General features: G+C 39.8%; 1 protein-coding gene across 3 annotated transcripts in view; it reads right to left on the bottom strand.

Moving 5' to 3' along the window:
* The window catches only part of ITGA8 (integrin subunit alpha 8), a 182,399-nt gene that overhangs the window by 136,648 nt on the left and 20,655 nt on the right, over positions 1–25,096 (bottom strand). For 2 of the 3 annotated variants that reach the window (XM_030832410.3, XM_030832407.3), the window contains exons 3-10: positions 19,885–19,985; positions 16,977–17,100; positions 11,256–11,317; positions 9,369–9,414; positions 6,454–6,579; positions 5,486–5,530; positions 2,995–3,038; positions 1,243–1,299 (exon numbers count right to left, since the gene is read on the bottom strand). In XM_030832410.3, the coding sequence (XP_030688270.1) occupies positions 1,243–1,299; positions 2,995–3,038; positions 5,486–5,530; positions 6,454–6,579; positions 9,369–9,414; positions 11,256–11,317; positions 16,977–17,100; positions 19,885–19,985 (605 nt within the window). The remainder of the gene's footprint in view (positions 1–1,242; positions 1,300–2,994; positions 3,039–5,485; positions 5,531–6,453; positions 6,580–9,368; positions 9,415–11,255; positions 11,318–16,976; positions 17,101–19,884; positions 19,986–25,096) is intronic. The other variant, XM_060292278.2, reaches the window with a different exon arrangement.

The raw sequence follows: 25,096 nt of genomic DNA, 5'->3' as shown, positions 1-25,096 counted from the left end.
TGTTTAAAGAGCTTTGAATGATAAAAATGAAATGAAAAGACAAAGGAGAAGTCTTGCCAGATTTCCATTAAACCATTAATTGTCACCACTTGGGAATCATGGTTCAAAATTTATAAATCCACCCAACTTCACTATCATCACAGCCTTATATCTCTATATTTACCACAAGAGTACCATGAGGGACATTGTTAAATGCTTTGTTGAAAATTGCACAGTAACGGATAGACTAAAGCCCCAATTTGGGGGAGGAAATGTCAAAAATGCTCTGTGTTCTTTAAAAAACTCTATTTGCTTGACAAATATATGATTCCGAATTTCTGTGTGTAGCTAAGAGTTGAGCATTTCAGGATCTTAAACCTGGATCCTCCTGGGATCCCGTGGGCCAAGATGTAACTTGGCTGGAGTCAAGTGTGAGGCTTGCTAGAAGCTCCTTACCCTGGGTTGGTGGTTAGGAAAGGAAACTGGTTGACCAGAGAAATGAATTCAACTCACGATTGGCTCCCTTAGACGGGAGTATCACATTCATCCTTTAAAGAAATGTGACAGATTTCAACAGGTCAAAAACCCAGGAAACCCAGGGTAGTGAATGAAGTGTGACCTCAGGCCGTGTTACGTCAGGAGGATGACAGCAGCCTGTTTGCAGGCAACTGACCCATTGATAATAAGACCCCAGCCAGTGACAGTGGGTACGGGGCCATACCTACCCCCTGGGGGGAAGGGACCAGAACCAGAGAGCTTATCTTCCATATAATGTTGGGATTGGGGAGGGTTCCAGTCACTGTGAGGACAGGAAGGCAGAGCCCAGACCCACTGACTGACCAACATGTGAAACCTACAAGAAGCCTGTGTCTTCTCGGGGGGAAGGCGGGTACTCAGAACTCATCACCGCGCACACTACATAAGGACCGCAACATAACAGGATTGCTCTCGGATTTCAGCAGTTAGTGGCTTTTGGGCTTTTAGGGAGCATATTCTGCCTTTACATCCCTTATCATTTTCTGAAATCATCATGGGCATTTACTTGTTTCTTAATTGTCACCCCCCATCAGCCTCCCCCGGACTGTTGCATGAGAGCTGGGATCTTGTCTGTCTGCTACTTGGTTACACTCCCAGTGCTCAGAAGAGTTTCCAGCACATAGTAGGTGCTCGGTAAATATTTATTTTATGAATGAATAAACAACATATTACAGTATACTGTTAGTGCAGAGTGACATTCATTATTTGATTCTAAAATGTCTTCACCTGTTCACCAGTGAAATTCTGAATAAAGGTCATATCTGTAGAGTTAATGATTGAAACCTGAAATCATAGAAATTAGATAGGTTACATCATTTGGCATAGAATTGGAGCAATTTTTAAAAAGTTTAACTTAAATCATTTTAAAATTTTTGGGAGGAGTCATAAATGGTTAGCTGTATATGTAAAAAATAAAATAAAATAAAATAAGCCCAAAAGAACGATCTTTAAAAAATCCAACTGAACTTTTTGTTTATGGTGAAATCTGGGATCCTTTCAGACAAAATGCATGCTTACTAATCTGATGTAGAGAAATATGAATTCAGGAACACTGAGAGCACCTAATCTGATAGTCAGTTAATTGATCTAATCAAAAATTTAATCTAAGTTTCACTTCTGTGCATTTGCTGTTATGAGAAATTGATGACTATGGTTCTCTGCAAAAAAATGAAATTTTAAAGTATTATCCATGTAGCAAAAATATTCCTTTTAAATTCTATCCAGACAGGGCTTCCCTGGTGGCGCAGTGGTTGAGAGTCCGCCTGCCGATGCAGGGGACGCGGGTTCGTGCCCCGGTCCGCGAAGATCCCACATGCCGCGGAGCGGCTGGGCCCGTGAACCATGGCTGCTGGGCCTGCGCGTCCGGAGCCTGTGCTCCCCGGCGGGAGAGGCCACAACAGTGAGAGGCCCGCGTACAAAAAAAAAAAAAAAAAAATTCTATCCAGACAACCTAAAATCTATAGATATTATAAGTTTACCAGACTTAAACATTATTTAAAATATGTTTTTCCTTTCATAAGGTCGATTTATTTTCCTTTCCTATTTTTATGGTAACTAGTTGTAATGGGTTTGAATAGTATCCCTCCAAAACTCATGTCTATCCCGAACTTCAGAAGGTGACCTTTATTTGGAAATAGGGTCTCTGTAGATGAAATAAGTAAAGTTAAGGATCTTGAAATGAAATCATCCTGGATTTAGGGTGCGCCCTATGTCCAATGACTGGTGTCCTTATAAGAGGAGGAGAGGACACACATAGACACAGATGGAAGAAGGCCATATGGAGACCAGAGCAGAGATTCAGGTGAAGCTCCCACATGCCGGGGAAAGGCAGGGCCACCTGAAGTTGGCAGAGGCGGGAAGAATCCACCCCTACATGCATGGGAGGGATGTGACCATGCCGATCACACCTTGATTTCAGCCTTCTGGCCTCTTGAACTGAGACAGAATAAAGTTATGTTGTTATAAGCCACCCAGTTTGGGGTCATTTGTTATGACAGCCCTTGCAAACTAATACACTAGTGAAATAACAATTGACCTTATTATGTCCACCGTATGGGACATATTAAAATGCTGATCACATCAACAATGGGATCCTCTGCAACTATTCCCAGATTATGCACACGCATAGGGCTAGGCTAGCTTCATGGGCACGTGACCCGTGCAGTCAGTCCCAAAGGGTCCCACATGCAGACGAGCCCTCCCCACCCTTTGGATAGCCCAGCTGTCACTGTCCTGAAATTCTTAACCATTTTGAACAAGGGGCTAGGCATTTTCACTTTACACTGGGTCCCACAGACTATGGAGTTGATCCTGCACCCAGATCAGAAAAGAATCTAACCTCCTGTTTGTAAGCAAACAAGCGTGGATCAGTAGTGCTCACTATTAAAGGGCATTTAAAAAGATTTGGAAACTGTATGCAGCAAAGTGTTTCTTTGCGTATGTAGAGAATGTAGCGTGTAACGCCTTCTTAGTACTCACGCATCCAAAATTCTGTGCTCCTCTGGGAACCCCAGCAACCAATTCTGTGATGGAAATAGTCATTTACAAAGTGAGTGGCATAGTACACTGTAAAGCTATACAACAAATCAGCTAAAGAGGGTGCCTCTTAAATGAGTAACTATCGTGGATCCTGTAGAGAGATGGAGGTTTGAAGCCACAGTTTCGCACTGGCTTTTGCTTCTGCTACAGACGAAAGAAAACAGAAGACCCAAAGTCGTACTTTGAGATTTACCTGTCTCCATCACATTCTCCATGTGTTTCTGCCTCCAGAACATAAGCCTGGCTTCTCAGATCTGTGTGTGATTTGTCCGTTAAACCTCGTACTCTGATTTCTCCAGGTTTCACTGTCTTTCGTACTAGTCTTTTGTACTAGTGTACAAAGTAACAGCTCCTGTCCCACTAATGTGTTCAAACAATTTCAGTTACCGAAGGAAAAGCCACATACCATAAATGATTGAGTCTTGCCCCCTGGAACAGAATTATAGGACAACCTGGCAGCCAAGGGTACGCGAGGAAGGGAAGCTTCAATAATAGAGGTAGAAAAAGCAACTCTGGTGAAAAGTGGGGAGCATATTCCAATGCACAGTGATATGGTTCTAGATTCAGGAAATAGTGGTTTCAGTCCTTGGGTCTGCCATAAACCCGGGATCAATCACTGAAACTGATTTTTTCCAGTCACCTACAATAGATGGGAGTTGGAACTGCCTGATTATCAAAGTTCTTTCCAGCTCTCATTTCTATAAATCTAAACTATCCTTTGATTCATTGGGGTCAACATTTTAGTTTAATTTAAAGAAAGGGGGCCTGGAAAAGAGTCCCCTTCCATTCAAATTTCCCTTCACCCAAACCTGGTCCTAAAGGTATAGCACAAATTCTAGCATTAATTCTATCTGATGTAATAAACTCTAGCAGAGTTGGACGCTCATGCTGTTGGAGCGTTAATCATCAGAGAAGATCCAGTTGGGCCTAGATGTTGGACTTTTCAGTAGTAAATTTACTCTAATTCAATCAACATATAAATGTTCATTGCGAACATAGGATACAGCACGGAGCAAAGACAAAATTCCCTGCTCTCGTGGAGCTTACACTTGAGCTGGAAGGGGCAGTCAATTTGAAAAGTAGAGTCAAATGTCATGTTAGAAGGGGATGAGTATAGAGCAGAAAAACTAAGCAGTAAAATGGTACTGGGAGTGCTGGAATTGGGAGGCGGAAGGAATTATGATTTATTGGGGTGGTCAGGGAAGGTCTTGGCAAGAAGATGACATGTTACCAAAGCCTGAAGAAAGTGAAGGAGTAAATATTATGGAGATCTAGGAGAAGTATGTTCTAGTCAGAAGGAATAGCATGTGCAAAGGTCCTGAGGTAGAAGTGTGTCTGGAGTATTCAGAGAACAGCAGGGAGGGCAGGGTGGCTGGAGTGGTTGGAAGGAGTCAGGGGTAAAGGACTGGGAGCTGAGGTCAGAGTAAATAGGGGCCTCATGAAGAGAGTCTTTTAGGTCATTGTGAAGACTTGGAGTTTAGACAGAATGAGTTGGGCAATCACTGGGAGCCAAGAAGTTACACCACGTGACTTCTCTTCCTCAAGGACCACGTTGGCTGCTGGATCTAGGGAAGACCACAGGAGGGCCAAGATGAAAGCAAAGAGGATCAGTTAGGAGGCTATTGCCACAGTGCTGATGGGCGCTTGGGTCAGAGCGGAGGCTATGGAGGAGGTGAAAAGTAGGCAGATGCTGGCTGTCTTTTGAGTTTAGTTAGCAGGATTTGCTCATGGATTAGATATGGATGGGGTGTGAGAGAAAGAGCACAGTCCAAGGCTGTTGCAAGGTTTTTTGCTTGAGCAGCTCGGAGGATGGCGTTGCCATTTACTGAGATGGAGCTGATGGAGGGTAGAGCATGTTTAAGTGGAAAGATCAGGAGTTCAGGTATAAGCTTATTAAGTTTGGAAGAGCCATTCAAATAGAGATGTTGAGTGTTGAGTAGATTGTAGACCTTACACTGCATTCCAGCTTCCTGGACACAGGTATGGACGTTTACTAGGGGCACCTAAAAACAGACCACAGTCAGGTAGAACAGAGCTGACTGATTTCGGGATCAGGCTTGCCAAACAGGAAAGACTAAGGGGATTATACCAAGTGAGATACCTGGCAACCACGGCTTCTCATTTCCCACAAACATTCAGAATTTGGTTTAAAAAAAAAAAAATCAGCCATCACACTAGTAACTTTGGGGCCTGCAGCCTCATAATGGCTATAACACAAAGGAGTTATTAAATGTAGGGCTGATTAAAAGTTTCAGAATTGTTTAAAAATCACAGTCCTAAAAGAGCTTTTTAGGTCACTGCACTTTTCCCCGTGTTTTATATTGGGCTGGCCAAAAAGTTCGTTCAAGTTTTCTGTAACATCGCATGGAAAAACGTGAATGAATGTTTTGGCCAATCCAACAGAGGGCTTCATTTCAACAATGTTTCTCACCTTGCTGAGAGTCCCCAGTAAATTCCCCAGCAGCAACTGAATATCCTGTTTTAAAGCAAGAAACAAGCGAATCACACGTTTGAAGCCTTTACAAATGATCTGTATCTAGAAATATGAAGGCACTACCATAGTAGTACCTTGTGCAGAAATGCCAACAAATCCTATTACATAGAAGTTTAGGGTTCTACAAAGAGAAAAATTAATCAAACCAGGATTTATACTAAATCTTGGAAGCATACTAGATCTGCTTCTTCTGAGCCTGGCAACACCTTCGGATTCTGAGGTCCCATTTAGAAGTAGGAATGCTTCATTGCCCACCTCGACGTGTGAATGGCGGCTGCTGCATTTAAGAGTTGCTGACTCATCATAATCAGACATACTTACTCTGAGAGGTACCTCAGAGTACCTCTGAGTAGGTTACACCTACTTACTCTGAGAGGTATCTCTTGTGCTCAGGTTCTGCAATTTCTGATCACCTACAAGGCCTACTTCCTAATACCTTTAATGATTTCCCACAAACTTCACTTGGCTCTAAAGTGAGACGAGGTGATAAAAGATAAGGTGGCAAACGATAGTGATGAAATGGCATTGTGTGGTTTGCACGTAATAAATTTTGAGAACATTCTAGCAACTGGAAAGTCTCTTGCTCTTTTTAGAAACTGGAAACGGTCATCATCATGTTGCCCAGGTAGTACTGGGCATCCTCACTAATACATAGTATCTACGACTGGTAAAATATTTTATTTGCAAGAGATTGTCACGGAGCCTATAAAACAGCTATGAAACTATGGAGACTACATATAATGGCTGAATCAAAAGAAAAGAAAGTTAAGAGTCCACTCGAAGCTAGTAAGAGAAGAAAATTTGCAAAAGGTGCCAAATATTATAAGTGAGGAATAAAATTTGCTTCCACATTTAACATGCTTGTCTTTTGAGAAACCGCAAATGTCTTGAGCAATGCATCTCACCAAGGTAACTGTCATCGTAGGAAGCAGGAGCCACTTCTGTCTGCTTTTCTCCAGCCAATTTTCTCAGGATATCCTTGAATGAGTAGTTTGCAATGATATCTGCAATACTGGCAGTGATCACCTGACCTGTGTTCAAACAAATGAATAGATTAGCTGAATGAACATGAGAGGCGGGTCCTCTCCGCCACAGACGCAGGGTGTCTGAACAACACACACGCCCTTGAAAATGGTCATGATGTTGCCTGCATTTTCGACAGTGAATTTTCCTGCCTGGCTCTAGAACTGCAGGCTAAGTTTGCTGACAGCTGGTTAGAGCTTTCCATTCTGATAGAAGAACCAAAGATGAACTATGTAATTGTTTTCATACAACATTTATTTTTTTCTGTTGTTTAAATTAAGGTGTAGTTGGTTTATAATATTATGTTAGTTTCAGGAACACAGCATAGTGATTCAGTATTTTTATAGATTATACTCCATAACAGGATAGCCATGGATCCAAAAGATGGCCAGCAATGTTCCACTACAACTTTTATGCATTCCTATATTTATTATGGAAATCTAAGGAAAAAGTGTGATCTCATGCTCTTTGGGAGAAAACTGGAGGAATGCTTTCAAGAGACTAAAATTTAATATTAATTTTAAAGCCAAACTATTCCTTGGGAATTCACACATTCCCACAGTCCTTCTGTCTGAAGTTCCAAAAGAATAAAACTGCTAAATCAGGCCGTAAATATCTCCGAGTGACCTTGCCTGAAATGACTGTTCTTATATTAAGACAATCGTATTTACACATGAGTTTCTGAACAACGTCTGTAGAATTTGCCAGTTTTCTCTGGGTTAAAGCTAAATATCCCCTTCCCTGCTCCCACGGACACGCTGCCTTTGCTTATTTCCTTTAGTTCTTCTATAAATATTATAATCTTAAGACTGACTGAGTAAAATTTTAACTTATCTATCTCAGACAAGTGCTCTCTATCCCCTTGACATGGCTAATTGTCAGCATATCATCTATATCAGGCAATTTTTTTTCAACGTAAGGAAAGAATTATGTGAAATTAATCAAGTGCATTAGAACAAAATCTTTTTAAACACATCACTTTTATTTTATACCCATCCTCTGCATAAAATATATTGTTTTCCAGTTTGCAAAATAATGTTTAAAGACTGAAAGATTAATTATTTGATGTTCATAGTTGTATATGTATGAATTAAGCTTAACAGTAATTTCATGTAAAATTTTATCATAAATCCATCTCGCCTGTATCTTTCCCATTGGCCTTTTAAACATGATCAGGTCTCCTCCATTAAAAAAAAAAAACAACCAAAAAACTTCACTCAACTATTCATCTCTCTCATGTTCTTTTCTATCCTTATTCTAAACTTTACAGCCAAAATTAAGTCTGTATTCTCTGTAATCTCTCTTTAGGCATCCCATTCACATCCACGGCTTTGGTTATCACCACTATGCTAGTTTTTATTTTAGCCTAGATATCCTCTCTGAGTTTAAGCCCATACATCTAAATCCTTATGTGAAAAGTCTTGGACATCTCAAACATGTTCATACTCAACATAACCAAAAGTAAACTCATCATCTTCCTTCCCCAATCCACTCCAAACCCGTTCTCTTCCAGGCTTTCTCCATTTCAGGGACTGGGACCCACCTAAAACCATTCAGTTACAAAAGTCAGAAACATATCCTTGGCATCCTCCCTATTCACCCACATACATCCAAACCATCACCCAAGCTGTTTATTCCGCCTCTGAAGTATCTCGCAAATTCCACCCCTTTCTCAGTCTGTACTGTGACCACTCTGAGAAGCCAACATCTTCATCTGAACCTTACAGCTGGTTTACCTTATAGACTTAAAACTAGCTTATAACCTTAGAACTCGTTTGCTGATACTGCACTTTGGCCAACTCCCGATCCATTTTCCACACTGAAGCCAGCGTGATCTCTGTGTAACACACACCCGACCATAGCATCCCATGCTTCAAATTCTCCAGTGGTTTCCCATTATTCTCAGAACAAACAACACATTCTTATTCTACCTCAGGCAATCCATTTAAACTCCAACCATCCACCGGGGATTTCTCATTGTTTTGGAGATAAAGACAAAACTGCTTACCTGGGGCTGCAAGCCCTGCAGGGAGGGTGGGACCCCTGCATCCCACTCAGCAGCTGTTAACTCTAGTCCCCTGATTTCCCTCCATTCTCAGCTCGCCGGGCTCCTTTATGCCCTAGAACATTTTCACACAACCCTTCCTCTCTGCGCCTGGTTACCTCCTACTCGGGGTTCAGGGCTCAGTTCAGGGTTGCTGCTTCCAAATTCGTTGACCTTAAGGTTGATGCCGGCTTATGTAACACCTTTTTTAAGAATTAGAGGAAGTCATCCCCCCTGGGCAGATGCCATCATGCACCTGGGTTCAGGGCTCCCTAAGCAGAGCCCAGGTTGTAATTTCATCTGGTCAGCCAGTGTTCAGAGGACAAAACATACCTGCATGGGGCCACCCTGGAGAAGCCTCCTATGCTCTCATGGCCCCGTCTTGACATACCTTCCTAGTGAGTATCATGCCTCGAGTTTCTTAAGTACTCGTGTGAGTATTCGATTAATGCCTGCATCTTTCCCCAGATGCTAACCTCTGCGGATTACTCATTATTGTACCCTCAGCATCTAGCACAAAGCCGGGCATGGTCTCAATAAGCATTTGATGAGTGAAGGAATTAAGTTGCAACAGTATTTTAAAATATCATTTATATCACAAAGTACAAACTGAAATGATGCTTCCTTCATTGGAGAAACTACCAATATGGAGATAAATAAACATAATAAAAAGTCAACACTTGATGTTACTTCTGTTTCATCTCCCTGTTGGAAACAACCCGTGGGCATTTCTTCTCTGCTAACAGGACCTACCTTGCCAATAAAAACTGCCGGGGCCTCCAACTATCAGGTCTCCGTTCTACAAAACAGAAACGGCAACAACAATTGGAAAAGAAAAACAGTTTCTTTTTTTTTTAAGGGTGAGAAATCATTGTTCATAAGCATTGCTCTAACAATTATACATAAAAAGTAATTTTTAAAAGAGGCCCTTACATCTGAGTCATGCAGGTCATTTTCTTTCCTTTTATTCCTTTCAATTATTTAGTGTGTTATATCAAATAATTTTAATTAGATTCAATTAGGTAAGTAAAATTCTCTCCCCTGAGAATATATAAATTCAGTTTTTTGGCACTGCCTCAGGTAAGCAAAATATGTACATCTTCCATGCTGTGCAGTTTAGTAGACACGGTCTTTTGAACCTTAGCAATAAAAAGAAAATGTGATTTCTGTTTATTTTAAGGCCACAGTAATGCCTGTTTTTTTTTTTTTTTTTTTTTCTATACATCTGCAAACACACCCCTTCCCAGGAGAGGGAGTGACAACTCCAGACTAGAAAATAAAAACTTTCCTTTCAACTTAGAGCCCCACCTTCCTTATCCTGCATCCTTAACTTTTAGTGGGGGGTGGGGGGGGGGGAGAAAAAGTAAAATTTCAGACACTGATGAAATTTACGGTATTTGCAAAACCATGGAAGCTTTGCCACCCACATTCTTATTAAATATCTGTTTTTAATTTGTGAAAGGATAACGTGAAATTAACATTAACACTAATGTGAACTCTAATCAGTCAATTACACCTGAGAAAAACACAGATTCTTGTGATCTTTTTAGAAGCACATTTCTTTACTGAGTTTTTGAGATTTTCATTTAAAAACGAAGCAAGGGGCTTCCCTGGTGGCGCAGTGGTTGAGAGTCCGCCTGCCGATGCAGGGGACACGGGTTCGTGCCCCGGTCCGGGAAGATCCCACATGCCGCGGAGCGGCTGGGCCCGTGAGCCATGGCCGCTGAGCCTGCGCGTCCAGAGCCTGTGCTCCGCAACGGGAGAGGCCACAACAGTGAGAGGCCCGCGTACCGCAAAAAAGGAAGAAAAAGCAAAAATGAAGCAAGACTGTTGCTTTTCAGCCTGTGTATTTCTTTTTTTTTTTTCTCATATAACCATTTTTAATACATAACAAGCAAAGGAAGCAGAGGAGATTATCAAAGGGCATTAAACACTTCTCTAAATGCATTACAGAATGTTTTTCAAATCCAGTTCCTTAAACAACTCTCTTCTCTGTGTAGCAAGCAGGTTTCACTGTTTTAACCATTATTCCATGTGTCTTTATTTTTTATTTTATTTTATTTTTTTAACATCTTTATTGGAGTATAATTGCTTTACAATGGTGTGTTAGTTCCTGCTTTATAACAAAGTGAATCAGTTATACATATACATATGTTCCCATATCTCTCCCCTCTTGGATCTCCCTCCCTCCCACCCTCCCTATCCCACCCCTCTAGGTGGTCACAAAGCCCCAAGCTGATCTCCCTGTGCTATGCGGCTGCTTCCCACTAGCTATCTGTTTTACATTTGGTAGTGTATATATGTCCATGCCTCTCTCTCGCTTTGTCCCAGCTTACCCTTCCCCCTCCCCGTATCCTCAAGTCCATTCTCTAGTAGGTATGCATCTTTATTCCCATCTTGCCCCTAGGTTCTTCATGATTTCTTTACTATTTAATAAATTGCCGTATGTATAGATTACTTTATTAAAAATAAAGAGCAAACAAAAAAATTTAAAGTTGCCAAAACAGGCCAGGTATATACCTAAAGGTTCTTTTGTTGATGGTGGTTATTGGGGGTGGAAGTGGGAATGAGAGGCAGGGGGTAAAAAAAAATCAAGCAGATAAAATAAATTTTAGAAGCTATAAGATCAAAAGAATTTACCTTATAAAAGTCCAGACTAAATCCTGCTTGGCAGTAACCCTGACCTTCAGGATCAGCATTGCCTGGAATGATCAAAAGATACAAATGTTATAACATCATTATCCAGTTTTAATAACCAGTTCAGGATACACTGTTGTTTTATCTATAGACTTCTAAATTTAAAATGATCAATATGTGTTCTATATTTATTTTTAAAATTTATTCCAAGTAATTTCTTAAATACATTGCAATCTGTTTTCTTGTCCCAAATGGCACTGTGATTCTACAGTAAGAGCAATAGGAATAACGTTCCTTGGACTTACGATACTGGGTTTTATAACTCATGTTTATTTGAAGAAATAAAACCTCCATCTCCCAACTATGTTCCAAGTTCCCCAACTGGCAATAATGTGTTTCTGCGGTGCCCACGTGTTCTGAGTAAAGCAATGCCTTGAGAAAGAGAGAGCTAAATTTAGTCACCTGGGTGGACACTTTCTGCTGGGGTCACCGATAAGAGTTTCAATTTCCTCATCTCTCACCAGAAATTAACTTCAAATTCTTCTATTATCATTACGTAAATTAGGACCTGGCATTTCTGATCACATTGCATCTCACAGGGACTCTAGTGTTCACAAAAGAGAAAACTCTCTAGAAATGGCTTATTTTATACTCTGCAATGTAATTCACTAGCTGAATGTCCAATAGGACTTTTTTATAATACAGTTTTTTTTTTTTTTTTTTGCGGTACACGGGCCTCTCACTGTTGTGGCCTCTCCCGTTGCGGAGCACAGGCTCCAGACGTGCAGGCTCAGTGGCCATGGCTCACGGGCCCAGCCGCTCCGCGGCATGTGGGATCTTCCCGGACCGGGGCACGAACCCGTGTCCCCTGCATTGGCAGGTGGACTCCCAACCACTGCGCCACCAGGGAAGCCCTGTAATACAGTTTTTTAAACCATAGGCAGGTCAACCTGTGGATTCCCAGGATATTAGGATCCTGGGACATTAGGATGAGGAATGTACTACTTGTCACTTGTACTTTAAAAGAGTATCACTCCTAAAGTGCTTAAATTAAAACCAAAATATAGTTCAGTAGAGGGAATCTCAGTCATTATACAGTTAGATGCAAACATGCAAATAATTACTCCTTTCTTATCAAGGATACTCCTGAATGGAAACTAAAATAAGAGGGCAGGAAAGGAAAAGCACATCATCCCAGGAAAAATATAGGCTGGACACGTGCCTGTTCCAGAAGCTTTTTGAAATGGATCAGGCCTTTCCAGCTTTTCCTAGAATGCCTTCTGTTTTTTCTTTTCTTTGGCTAGTACTTAGCTAATTTTAGCACTGTCATCAGCCATTCTTTCCAGATGTTCCCTTTATATTTTAAAATACTTTTCTACTTCATATACTGTATTTTTTTTGATGATCTGTTTTTAATTCAAATGTCGATGCTTTGTGTGTGTTTTTTTTAAGCTAAGTTTTTTTTTTTACAGCTTTACTGAGGTATACTTAATATACCAAAAAAATGCACATCTTACTGTGTACGTTTTGATGAGTTTAGACATATGCCTCATACCATGATACCACCACCACGATCATGGGAATAAACATATTCATCACCTCCAAAAGATTTCTTGTGTTCCCCACCCTCAATCAAATTTGCTTTTTTGTTTGTTTTTTTGTGGTGAAAACACTTAACATGAGATCTACCCTCTTAACAAATGTTTAGTGCACAGTACCTTATAATATATTTTATTTTGTAACTATATTTTGTGGTTTATAATTATGAATGCTACAAAGTTCCTTAAAGTCTCAAATGTCCAGGTACCATTTTTCTAGAAGTTCATGCCTGTAAATAGCTGTATGCAACAAGAAATATATATGAACACAAAATATATGATTATGTGAACATAGATGTGTTCACTGTATTTAAGAAATGCATTTTAATGCATAAATCTTTTTTATAAATCCTTTTGAAAATCGACTCTGACTTTTTCAATATTGTAAATTATTCAGAAAGGAAGAAACAGGACCATTCTTTGAAATCATTTTGCTGCAAAACAGGAGACTGAAAAAATTCAGAGAAAACAGTAATTTTTCATAAAATTCGTCGAGAAAGCAACCAACTTCAAATGTTGAAGTGGTGCTTATGATAGAAATGGGAGGTTATTTCCTTTACAAAGTAAGTTTTTCTCTTACAATTATAGTTTATGAGAGCTGAAGGAATCTTTCTTCCTAGAACTTCAGGGCATCTGTGAACTTTGCAATTATGCCCTGTAGAGTAAACTCAGGAATCCAGGGAATCACGCTATCATGTGTTGGCTTCCCAAGGAGAATGGAAAGGTGTGTGTAAACCATTGCCATCTAAATTATGAATGACCGTAAGAGCTACAGGCATGTCATGAATATGAATGAGCAGACTACCACCCAAATTGCTCAAAGTGTCAGTGAAGGGGCTTTGCGGTGTGACATGAACATGAGAGGCTTCTTGAAATTCTCTTTTGAAAGTAATATCCCTGTTCTGTGATATTGACCATACGCTCATGAACAAGGTGGCTTTGTGTTTATGAACTGTGAACTCCTTAGGGAACACAGGAAGCCGGCTCCTTGGGTGCATTTGAGAAGGAAGTACTTCCAGTAAGAGAGAGACCAGGAGGATGTGACACTGGAGTTGTGTACTAGACTGAACAGAATTCCTGGCCATTTGTTTGGCTATTCTGCAGCTCGACATAAACTTCACCTTTACCTGTGTCAAGCTATTCTTTTATTTAGGAAAGTAAACGCTAAATAAATTCGCAACATAATATACCCGTGTAACTCAAAATGAGAGCATACTATACTTTAAAGTTTTAGATAATGGTTCAAACTCACCCTGCAACTCTTATCCACAAGTCTAGATGGCTTATGCTGTATTTTAATCTGAGCTCTCCCATCACATGGGCAGTGAGATAAAAAGGCAGAACAAGAAGCAGTGACATGGTTTCTAAACAATCATCCTTGATGTTAGCTGGAAGAGGATATATCATCAAGGTAAGAGGCATGTGAAGGACGGGCTCCTCATTTCAGCTACAGTAGTTTACTGCTGTGGGGAGGTACCTCTAGCAAATCATAAGAAATGTGATATGGATAGGTGTAAAAATTGATGAAACAAGTTCAGTTTTGAATCTCTGCTCTACCATAAATTTTATGAATAAATTCAGGATTTATTTATTGCTCTACCTGACTTTTTTTTTTGCCATGATACATGGCTTGCGGGATCTCAGTTCCCCAACCAGGGATCGAACCCGTGCCCCCTGCAGTGGAAGCGTAGAGCCCTAACTACTGGACTGCCAGGGAATTCCCTGACCTTTATCTTTAGCATAATAATAAGGACCTCTTACAGAACTCAGCGGCACGACCTTGAGTGGAACACGACACAGAATATCCCTCTTAATGGATGATGCCATGCTTGGGAAGCTCCTGCTTTCCTGCTCCAATAACTGCTAAGAGAAGCCCTTCCCGTCGTGCTGTCTGAAACAGCTCCTCTCCCCACGCAGGCACGTCGCTCCCTACTCTTTTGCCTTGCTATGTTTTTCTTTGTAGTACTTTTCACTCCCTGCCATTATATTAGAAACTTATTTATTATTTAAACAAATTTTGTTGTTGAGATGTAATTGACATATTAGTCCAAGGTGTACAACACAATTTGATTTATGTATATACTGTGAAATAATTACTACAGTAAATGTAGTTAACATCTGTCACCACACATCGTTACAATCTTTTTTTCTTTTGGCTATGTTGGGTCTTCATTGCTACGCGCAGGCTTTGTCTAGTTGCGGCGAGCGGGGGCTATTCTTTGTTGTGGTGCGTGGGCTTCTCATTGCGGTGGCTTCTCTTGTGGCAGAGCACCGGCTCTAGGTGCACGGGCTTCACTAGTTGTGGCTCACAGGCTCTAGAGCGCAGGCTCAGTAGTTGTGGCACGTGGGCTCAGTAGTTGTGGCTTGCGTGTTCTAGGGTGCAGGCTCAGTAGTTGTGGCGCACGGGCTTTGTTGGTCTGCGACATGTGGGATCTTCCCGGACCAGGGCTCGAACCCGTGTCTCCTGCATTGGCAGGCGGATTCTTATCCACTGCGCCACCACGGAAGCCCCGTTACAATCTTTTTAAAGCTCTTAAGATCTACTCTCACAGCAACGTTCAACTATACAATATTGTATTACTAACTAGAGTCACCATGCTGTACATTACATCCCCAGGATTTATCTTATAACTGGAAGCGTGTACGTTTTGACCACCTTCACCCGTTTAACCCACACCCACACACCCCACCACTGGCAACCACCAATCTGTACTCTTTTTCTGTGAGTTTGTGTGAGTTTGGTTTTTTTTAAGATTTTGCATATAAGTGAGATCATACAGAGTATTTTTCTTTGTGTGACTTACTCCATTTAGCATAATACCCTAAGATCCATCCATGTTGTCATAAATGGCAAGACTTCATTCTTTTTTATGGCTAAATAATATTCCATTGTGTATATATCCATATCTCTATCTAGTCCATATTTCCTTTATCCACTTATCCATTGATGGATCCTTTGGTTTTTCCATGACTTGGTTATTGTAAATTGTGCTGCAGTGAACATGGGGGTGCCGATATCTTTTCAAGATAGTGATTTCAGTTCTTTTAGATAAATACCCAGAAGTGGAATTGCTGGATCTGAACTTATATATTTACGCATATGTTGTCTCTCTCCCGCCCTAGAATATGCTTATTGAAGACAGGGGTTTGCTTTTTCTTGTCCTGTGCTTTATTCCCTAAACATAGAATAATTAGTCCTCAGTGTGTTCAAAAAACATGTATCGAATGAATGCATAACTGAATCTTATTACCTATAAGGAACACCTCTTTTATTTATTTATATGAGTTTATTTATTTATTTATTTTTTGGCTGTGTTGGGTCCTTGTTGCTGTGCATGTGCTTTCTCTAGTTGCAACGAGCAGGGACTACTCTTCGTTGCAGTGCACGGGCTTCTCATTGTGGTGGCTTCTCTTGTTGCAGAGCACAGGCTCTAGGTGCACGGGCTTCAGTAGTTGCGGCATGCAGGCTCAGTAGTTGTGGCTTGCAGGCTTTAGAGCGCAGGCTCAGTAGTTGTGGCGCACGGGCTTAGTTGCTCCGCAGCATGTGGGATCTTCCCAGATCAGGGCTCAAACCCCTGTCCCCTGCACTGGCAGGTGGATTCTTAACCACTGCACCTCCAGGAAAAGTCCAGGAACACCTCTTTTAAAGCCATTTAAGGGACTTCCCTGGTGGTGCAGTGCTTAAGAATCCACCTGCCAGTGCAGGGGACACAGGTTTGATCTGTGAGAACACTGAGAACACAGGCTAGGTGGAGAACTCATATCCACTGTGCTCTTAGATCCAATCATGCTAATTAACACCATTCCTACAGTTAACAAGCGGACAGTTAGCATTTTTCAAATGCAGTGTGAATTTTGAGTAGAGATGGAGAGTTTAAGGCCTAAAATAAGGAACCAATCAATTTGACTGCAGAATATCTAAAAACAGAAAATTTCTAAAACACGGAAGACGATCAGCAGAATTCCGTGTCTTGGTCCTCACATTACAGTTAGGCATCCTGTAAGACCGTCCATCATCTTTACCCCCACTGCTTTTTCCTCACCAATGGTGTTCTGGGGTTACCTGCACTGTCTATAGCAGAAAAGCTCGAGCTAAATTTCAGTTCCAAGAATAAAAATAACTTACTGTTCCGACAAGGAGAGTACTCAGCATACGCACTGAAATTCTGAATCGCTACATAGCAAGTGCCAACTGGGTCCTTCTCTGGCGTCGGTTTAAGAGTTCTCCAGTGATATAGCGGAGCACAGGCCTGGGAGACATCAAAGACAATAAAATTCTTTTTGATGCAGATTCCTCATACAGTGCTTTGATTTGACTTGTTGATGAATGGACCTAAATTTGTAACAAACAATGCTAAATTATTAAGTGACTTAATTGGCCTCCAGTATGCTAATGAGTACCTCGGTAGTCAGAGTTAATTAAACTTGCAAAGCCAATATTTCAACATTAATGCATCGTAGAATTGGGACAAATTAAGCATATACAAAGGAATGAGATTTTTCCCCCACAGGATTTTAAATCAAATCAAAGTAGCCTAGCAAAAGTAAATATTTACTAAAGGCAAAGAACTCATATTTTCTTTTTTTTTTAATTGGACTTACATAAAAGCAAATGAACATTTAAACAGCGAATGAATCAGTGTGATGTCTTAGAAAGAGAACTAGTTCCTTTCTTGGTTTAATTGTTGCTTAAAGAAAAACTACTTTCAAATCAAAGGATGCAGACAAGTTTGTCAACCTGTTTTGTGGATTTCCTCTGGTTTATCACTGAGGGTGTACCTGACGATTTTTTTAAAACAATGACTTACATTTGGACTGCTGCCCCCTTATCACAGTGGGTTTATTTTTCATTTGATAGTTTTTATTCATGACAAGACAAAAATTAATTTAAACAATGGTAAAAAAACATGATTCTTGGATCATGAAATATAAAAGAGGATATATGAAATCCTCTTTAAGTAAGTTAAATAATTAATTGTGCTAGGAACGAGACAGGCAATAAACATAAACAGGTAGAAAACACAGGCACCTTTCTGACTTCTGTTTTGCTAGCTCAAATCCTACGTAACTGTGTTTTACCTGAATATTCAACCACTGATTTCTAAGGATGCAGAATTAGAGACTTCTAGAATATGGAACCACTAGCCTCTCTCCTAATTTGATGACATCACACTTAAAACAATGCCAGAAAAAGAGGAGGCAGATCCTGATTTTAGTCTTTTCATGATTCCAAACATGTCCTTGGTAATCAGTCCAATGTGTAACGACTTCTAGATAATTTTACTAAGTAGCACCCTGCTTACTTGAGAATATAAGTTATCTTTACTAAAATAACTTAAGTTTTTTGGGTTTTTGTCTCTCTCTGTATTGTGAGGTCTTAGCCAATACTGAAAAGCTCTCTAACACATCTAAGTCCCCTTAACTTCGGGCGCTATGTGGTTAAGACATTTAACATAAGGTGGAATGGTGAAAAGTAGGAGTTTGGAAGGGAAAGCATTACCTATGTGGTTCAGTATAAGCCAACTCGCATCACCTTCCATATCACCATAGAACACTTTAATGCCATGAAAATTCTTTCCAGTGCTTGTCTGCTATCAGCCCTAAAAGAGTATCTTTTTTATACCTGCTCAGTTTCACACTGATGTGAAACATGATGATGTGATAATATTCAGGCTTTGACCCAAACACACATGATACCTGGATATTCAAAATCGATACTTCTGTTCACAGCAATTTGAAGTTCTAAGAATTGTCACACAGCGTCGAATTTAATTCTTTATGCTGCTAAGTTTCAGTGCTCAAGGAAAAAACTAACTTGAAAGGTACTTTATATTATCCTATTTCCTACCGCATAATTTTGAAAGTGCAAAGCATGCCCTCAAGTTAAGCATATTTATCATGAACATGGTTTGTTATTTTACGTTCAGTAACTCTGAAGATTTCTACAAATATTGAATAAATGCACAATAATGTAAGTTTTCAAGACTTAATCAAAATCAATATAGTACCAAAAGATTTTTTAACCCCAAATAGTTATTAGATGGAATTAGCTTTTCAATAGCTATTCACATACATTATAAATCACTAAAGGATTAAAAAGTTTTTACCAATCCTGGAATGTGAGAACTATATTAATGCAAATACAGTTCTACAGAGAGCCTATTGTAAATTCTGGATTTGTCACTAAAGAGGCCTGTCTATGTTTTATATATTAGTTGTTTTATGTCAAAATTTCTGTGGGGCGTTAACCACAGACCAAGTAAAACAAGGCATTTCCTTTAGATACTTATTTTTATTAAATCATAATTCAAACACCTTTAAACAAATCCCAAAAGCAAAAGTTACTGCTTTATTTTGTAAGGAAATTAGAGCCAATAGTAAAAAAAAAAAAAAAATCCCCCAATAACAAAAAAGTTTCCAGATCAACTTATACAGTTATTTATTTCTCAGTAAACCAGACATGTGTTATCACTCAGAGCTACAGAGAAGAGAATCACAAAGTCATAGCATTTTAAAGCCAAAAGATCTCTATCTGTGAGTGAGAAAGTTTTACTTTAAAAAGTATCAGTGTACTCAGAGAACCATGTAATTGGTAGTTATATTTTTAAAGAAAACGTTCCGATAGTTCTAAGGAGGATCAATGACATCACAGTAGATTAACTTTTAAAGAATCCTAACGGTAGTACTCCTGTTTCTCTGGTCAAACTTTAGTCAGCCCTTTAAATCAATCTTAAGCAATGAAATATTTACCTTTTTAGGATTTAGCTTTTATTTTTCTATCTTCCTTATTTGTTTTTGAAATATTTGAAAAGATCTAACCAATTTTCTGGAAAACCAGCTTTACTTCCTGTAACTTTAAGGACTAAAATAGATTCTTTAATTTGAAGCACTCAATTTTTTTGGGAATGCTGATAGCTCATCTTTGAAAATCCGATGTATTCTTCCACGAAGGGATTTGGGTAGACAGGAGTTGTGAAACATTGCAGTGTACATGTTATTGCAAAGCAGCCCCGCAGCACGCAGCTGATACTCACCACCACTTTCCCCTTATGAGCTTTCACTGTCGCTCCAAACCACTGATTCGATTTAAACTCTATAGGTTCCTTGGTTCCATTTACTCTGATCTTTCTGTTGTCTGACAGGGAGAACATGGGGTTGTTAATAATTTGTAAAACGTGGCAGCCAGCTAAAATATGTGATAATAAATTTACCCATTAAAAACATTTTTTAAAATGTCATACACATGGGGGGTTCTTTTTGACTAAGTCTAAGCTAGACTTTTCACTTAGAAATATACCAATCAAATGAAAATACATACTTGGCTCATGACATTTCACCACTTAACTTTAAAAAAGCGTTTTTTTTTTTTTTTTGCAGTACGCGGGCCTCTCACTGTTGTGGCCTCTCCCGTTGCGGAGCACAGGCTCCGGACACGCAGGCTCAGCGGCCATGGCTCTCGGGCCCAGCCGCTCCGTGGCATGTGGGATCTTCCCGGACCGGGGCACAAACCCGTGTCCCCTGCATCGGCAGGTGGACTCCCAACCACTGCGCCACCAGGGAAGCCCTAAAAAAGCATCTTTTTTAATGACTTACATTTTCATGGATAACTACTGTAAACTTGATGTAGACTCTGACAGTCTTTAATCTACACTTTTGTCATTGATTTGCCAGATGGAAGACCAAACATTTATAACTGCTCTAAGGAATTCCAAATCTTCTCTGATAGTGAAACTACTTGGAACCTCCATGCTCCAGGAAGCATAGCTTTCTCAGCATGGTTTAGCAGGAGTCTGCTTGAAGGACTCAAGTTCCTAGTTTTTAACTGGGTAACATGTGTCCACGCAGTCACAGAAAATAACACCTCAACACGGTTTTATCCACACTTTGCAGATGTCAGCATGAGGGGGACCATCTGGGTAGAAATTCAACCCAATTACGACACACTTCAGGTCTTAATAAAAAGCAGATATCTTTTCTTTCACTCCTGATTCCCAATCGACATATTTCCCATGTGGTTCTAACCGCATGGTTCTAACTGAACTTCATCAGTAACAGCTAATGAATTTCAAAAGACATTTGTACCAGGGCAACTTATTTCTATGTGTTCTCTTTGGTATGCATTTTGTTTTTCCTCCTTGACTCTATAATAAATGCATTACAAATGAACTTTTAACTTCTATTAAGGGAGGCCAAAATATACACGCAATTAATATTCACTTGAGTTTACATATGATTACAGACTTTTCAAGAAAGAATAAATTATATATACTTAGGTCTTAACCTAAAATTTATGCTTTGATATGTTAGTAGAAAATTACAGATTTCCTTCTTTAAAATCTTATGCTTTTGATGTTTCTGGACTTTTAAAAAAGAAAAAACAAGTTCTGGAAATCCTCACCCAAAATGCACACAACTGGCAAAGAACTGGAGCATCTTACAGATTAGAGCATAAAAATGAAAATATAAACATTTCTGTTTGCATCTAGGCAAGAAGATGGTAGACCTCAGAGAGAAAGGATCTTGTCACCATGCGCTGGGTGATCTTGGGCAATTCATTTAATCTTCTGCAGTTTTAACTTCTTCTCTAAAATTAGGCTGAAAATACCTCCCCCTTTCCTCTTTCACAGGTGATCAAAGTCATAAAGATCACATAGGTAATGTGGTAGTGCTTTATAAGCTGAGAACATACTACAGAATCTTGCAGCAATACAACCCTTTAAAAATATCTCTTAATTAGAAACCTGGAAAGTCAACCTAAGTACAAGAATTAGAAGGGACCTCACAGACACACAAGTCAGTGTTCCAAATTGGCCTTCTTCTGCTAGAGAAAATGATGTGACTCTACCTTTGTGGCGCCTAAGGCATCTTTTCTGCTATTATAAGGTTGAACTGTGTGATAACTTGATTGAAAGTGTAAGTTGTGGGTTATTTTCCAGCAACAAATTTCTCTGAGACCAAGAATACAAATGAACGGACATCACTAATTCCATCCCTAATCCAAGGATTACAATAGAGAATAATCCCACTGTCCCAAGTCTCTCTTTCCTGAAATGAGTTGTGATCTAGGTGTATCCTCCTTACCTTGACCTTTGAGGTGGACAAGTCATATTTTTTTTTTTTTGGACACACCACATGGCTTGCGGGGTCTTCGTTCCCCAATCAGGGATCGAACCCATGACCCTGCAGGGGAAGCACAGCGTCCTAACCACTGGACCACCAAGGAATTCCCAAGTCACCTTTTAAAATTTCTGTTTTATTGGGCTTCCCTGGTGGCACAGTGGTTGAGAGTCCGCCTGCCAATGTAGGGGAGGCAGGTTCGTGCCCCGGTCCGGGAAGATCCCACATGCCGCGGAGGGGCTGGGCCCGTGAGCCATGGCTGCACAGCCTGCGCTTCCGGAGCCTGTGCTCCGCAACGGGAAAGGCCACAGCAGTGAGAGGCCTGCGTACCGAAAAACAAATGAACAAACAAACAAAAATTCTGTTTTATTATTTTTATAAATTCACTGATGTAAATCTAATATTACAATGTCATAAAATTCAAATGAGTAACATATATTTGGGTTGATTGTGAAAGTGACCTTTCCCTAATTTCTCACCTTCCTTTTCTGAACAAGATTCTTTCATGCCAAACAACCCAACACAGGGCTTAGTACTATGCACACTGGTGCTCGATGAACCTTTGATGCACAGGGGATGTTTTTGATTTGATTTGACCTGATCTTTCCTGAAAACAACCTCCTGTGTAAAAACTCAGCACAATTTCTGTCCTTCTAAGCTCTCCTTGGTATGGCAAAGGGCTGAGAAGCTGGAACCTACATTTTCCAGACCCTCTTACAAATAGGATTCTGGTTGAATGAGAGGCTCATGGAGAGATCTGGAAAGAGGAGGAGATGGAGAAGCCATTAATTTCTGGCAGCAATTATAAGCATGTATGGGGGCATCAGTAGCTGCAGGTGGGATGTTCTTCCTGCAGCTCTCAAGTATCCTTTGACAGTCATGCCTTTTTGGTGCTTCAGGCCACTGAGATCAAGTCCTGAACTTCCAGATTTCTTGATCTGCAGGCAGTGACCTTCCTAACTTTCACATACCCAGTCTTTCCAATAATCATATAAACCTCTCAGTCCTAATTATAATACTCAAAGTGGTTTCTGTTTCCTGACCAAACTCCCGTGATGTGGAGCAATGCATTTAGGATAGGACCACACGTCTTCTGGAACAGAAGGAAGGCACTGTGCATTGTCAAGCCCAGAGAATTCTTGGAAGGGCCAGTGGTTCTGGGAGATGGTGGAGACCATTAGTTACTAAAGCAATTCTCTCCTTGGCATATCCCAAACTATGCCAAAAGCTAGGAAGAAGTTTTATAGTGACTGCATGTGATGTAAAGCTTCCCAAGTGCCGAAAGACTATTAACAAAGTTAATAACTATAATCCAGGTGAATTTTTTTCAAGGGAAGAATCAGTATATTTAATACGTAAAAGAGTTCCCAAAGCAATGAGAAAAAGACTAAAATTCAATAGAAAAAGTTCTAAGGACCTAAACAGGCGTTGCAGGGAAGAAGAAATCAACTATCTCATAAATTCATGCAGAGATCCTGAACCTCAAATTAAAACCATAATGACTTAAGACTTGTCACCTAGCAGTTTGGCAAAAAATATTAATAATCTCTGTTTTCAAGATAATAGCTCAATGCAGCATTTTGGAAGGGCGATTTACAACATATATCAAATTTTTAAATGTACATTTTTTTGAACAAGGAATTCAACTTCTAGGATTTTGTTCACTAGAAATAATTACACAAATGCTTTAAGATGCAGTGTGAAGATATTTGCTGTCCTGGATGTGATAGCAAAACTGAAACATCTTAAATGTTCATAAATAAGGGATTTGAGAAGAAATTCCTGTTATCTGTAAAATAGAGTACTATTCAACTATTAAAACATATATTGGGAGTTTGGGGTTGACATGTATACACTGCTGTCTTTGAAAGAAATAATCAACAGGGACCTACTGTATAGCACAGGGAACTCTGGTCAATATTCTGTAATAACCTAAATGGGGAAAGAATTTGAAAAAGAATAGGTACATGTACATGTAGAACTGAATCACTGTGCTATACACCTGAAACTAACACAACATTGTAAATCAGCTATACTCCAATATAAAATAAAAGTTAAAATACATATGACAGACTTAGATGCATTGATATAGAATACTGTCTACAAAATATATTTTTCTGTTTTACCGTTTCTGAGACTTTAAGAAAAAGTATAGAAAGGTACGAGGACTTCATATAACAAACACTCGTATTCCCACCAGGCAGAACTGACAACTGTTAAGTTTTTTCACATTTGCGAACATCACAGTACCCTTCGACATCTATCTCTCCAGTTCCATCCCCTCCTCATCCATAGGTGGTCACCATCATGAATGTGATGTGTATACTCCCGGCCATTTAAAAAATAATGTCCATGAATAATATAGAACAGAGGTCTGCAGATATTTTCTATAAAGGACTGATAATAAATGTTTCAGGCTTTGCATTCTCTATGGTCTGTCGAAACTACTCATCTCTGCCCTTGTAGCAAGAGCAGCCATAGACAATATGTTTTTTAAAATGGGCTTGGCTGTGTTCCAATAAAACTTTACTTATGGACAATGAAATTTGAATTTCATATAATTTTCATGCATCATTTAAATATTATTTTTTTAAAAAAATTTCCAATCATTGCAAAATATAAAAACTACTCTCAGCTTATAGGCATACACAAACAGGTGGTGGGTCAGATTTTGCTGTAGTTTTGTCAACGATTTACTATTGAGTATTCTTTGTGTGTTCTTTTTTTAAAAAAATTTTTATAATTAATTTATTTTTTATTTATTTTATTTTTGGCTGCATTGGGTCTTCGTTGCTGTGGGCGGGCTTAATCTAGTTGCTGCGAGCGGGGGCTACTCTTCATTGCGGTGCACGGGCTTCTCACTGAGGTGGCTCCTCTTGTTGCGAACCACGGGCTCTAGACGCGCAGGCTCAGTAGTTGTGGCTCATGGGCTGTAGAGTGCAGGCTCGGTAGTTGTGGCACTTGGCCTTAGTTGCTCCGCAGCATGTGGGATCTTCTTGCACCAGGGCTCAAACCCATGTCTCCTGCATTGGCTGGAGGGTTCTTAACCACTGTGCCACCAGGGAAGTCCCTGTGTGCTCTTTTAAACTGAATAAAAGTGGTATTATACTATCTGTATGGACAGCGTGT

This window comes from Globicephala melas, chromosome 2 (genome assembly GCF_963455315.2).
Source record: "Globicephala melas chromosome 2, mGloMel1.2, whole genome shotgun sequence".
Lineage (NCBI taxonomy): Eukaryota > Metazoa > Chordata > Mammalia > Artiodactyla > Delphinidae > Globicephala > Globicephala melas.
Note: the sequence above shows the minus strand (reverse complement) of the source record. Positions and strands in the feature narration are given on the sequence as shown.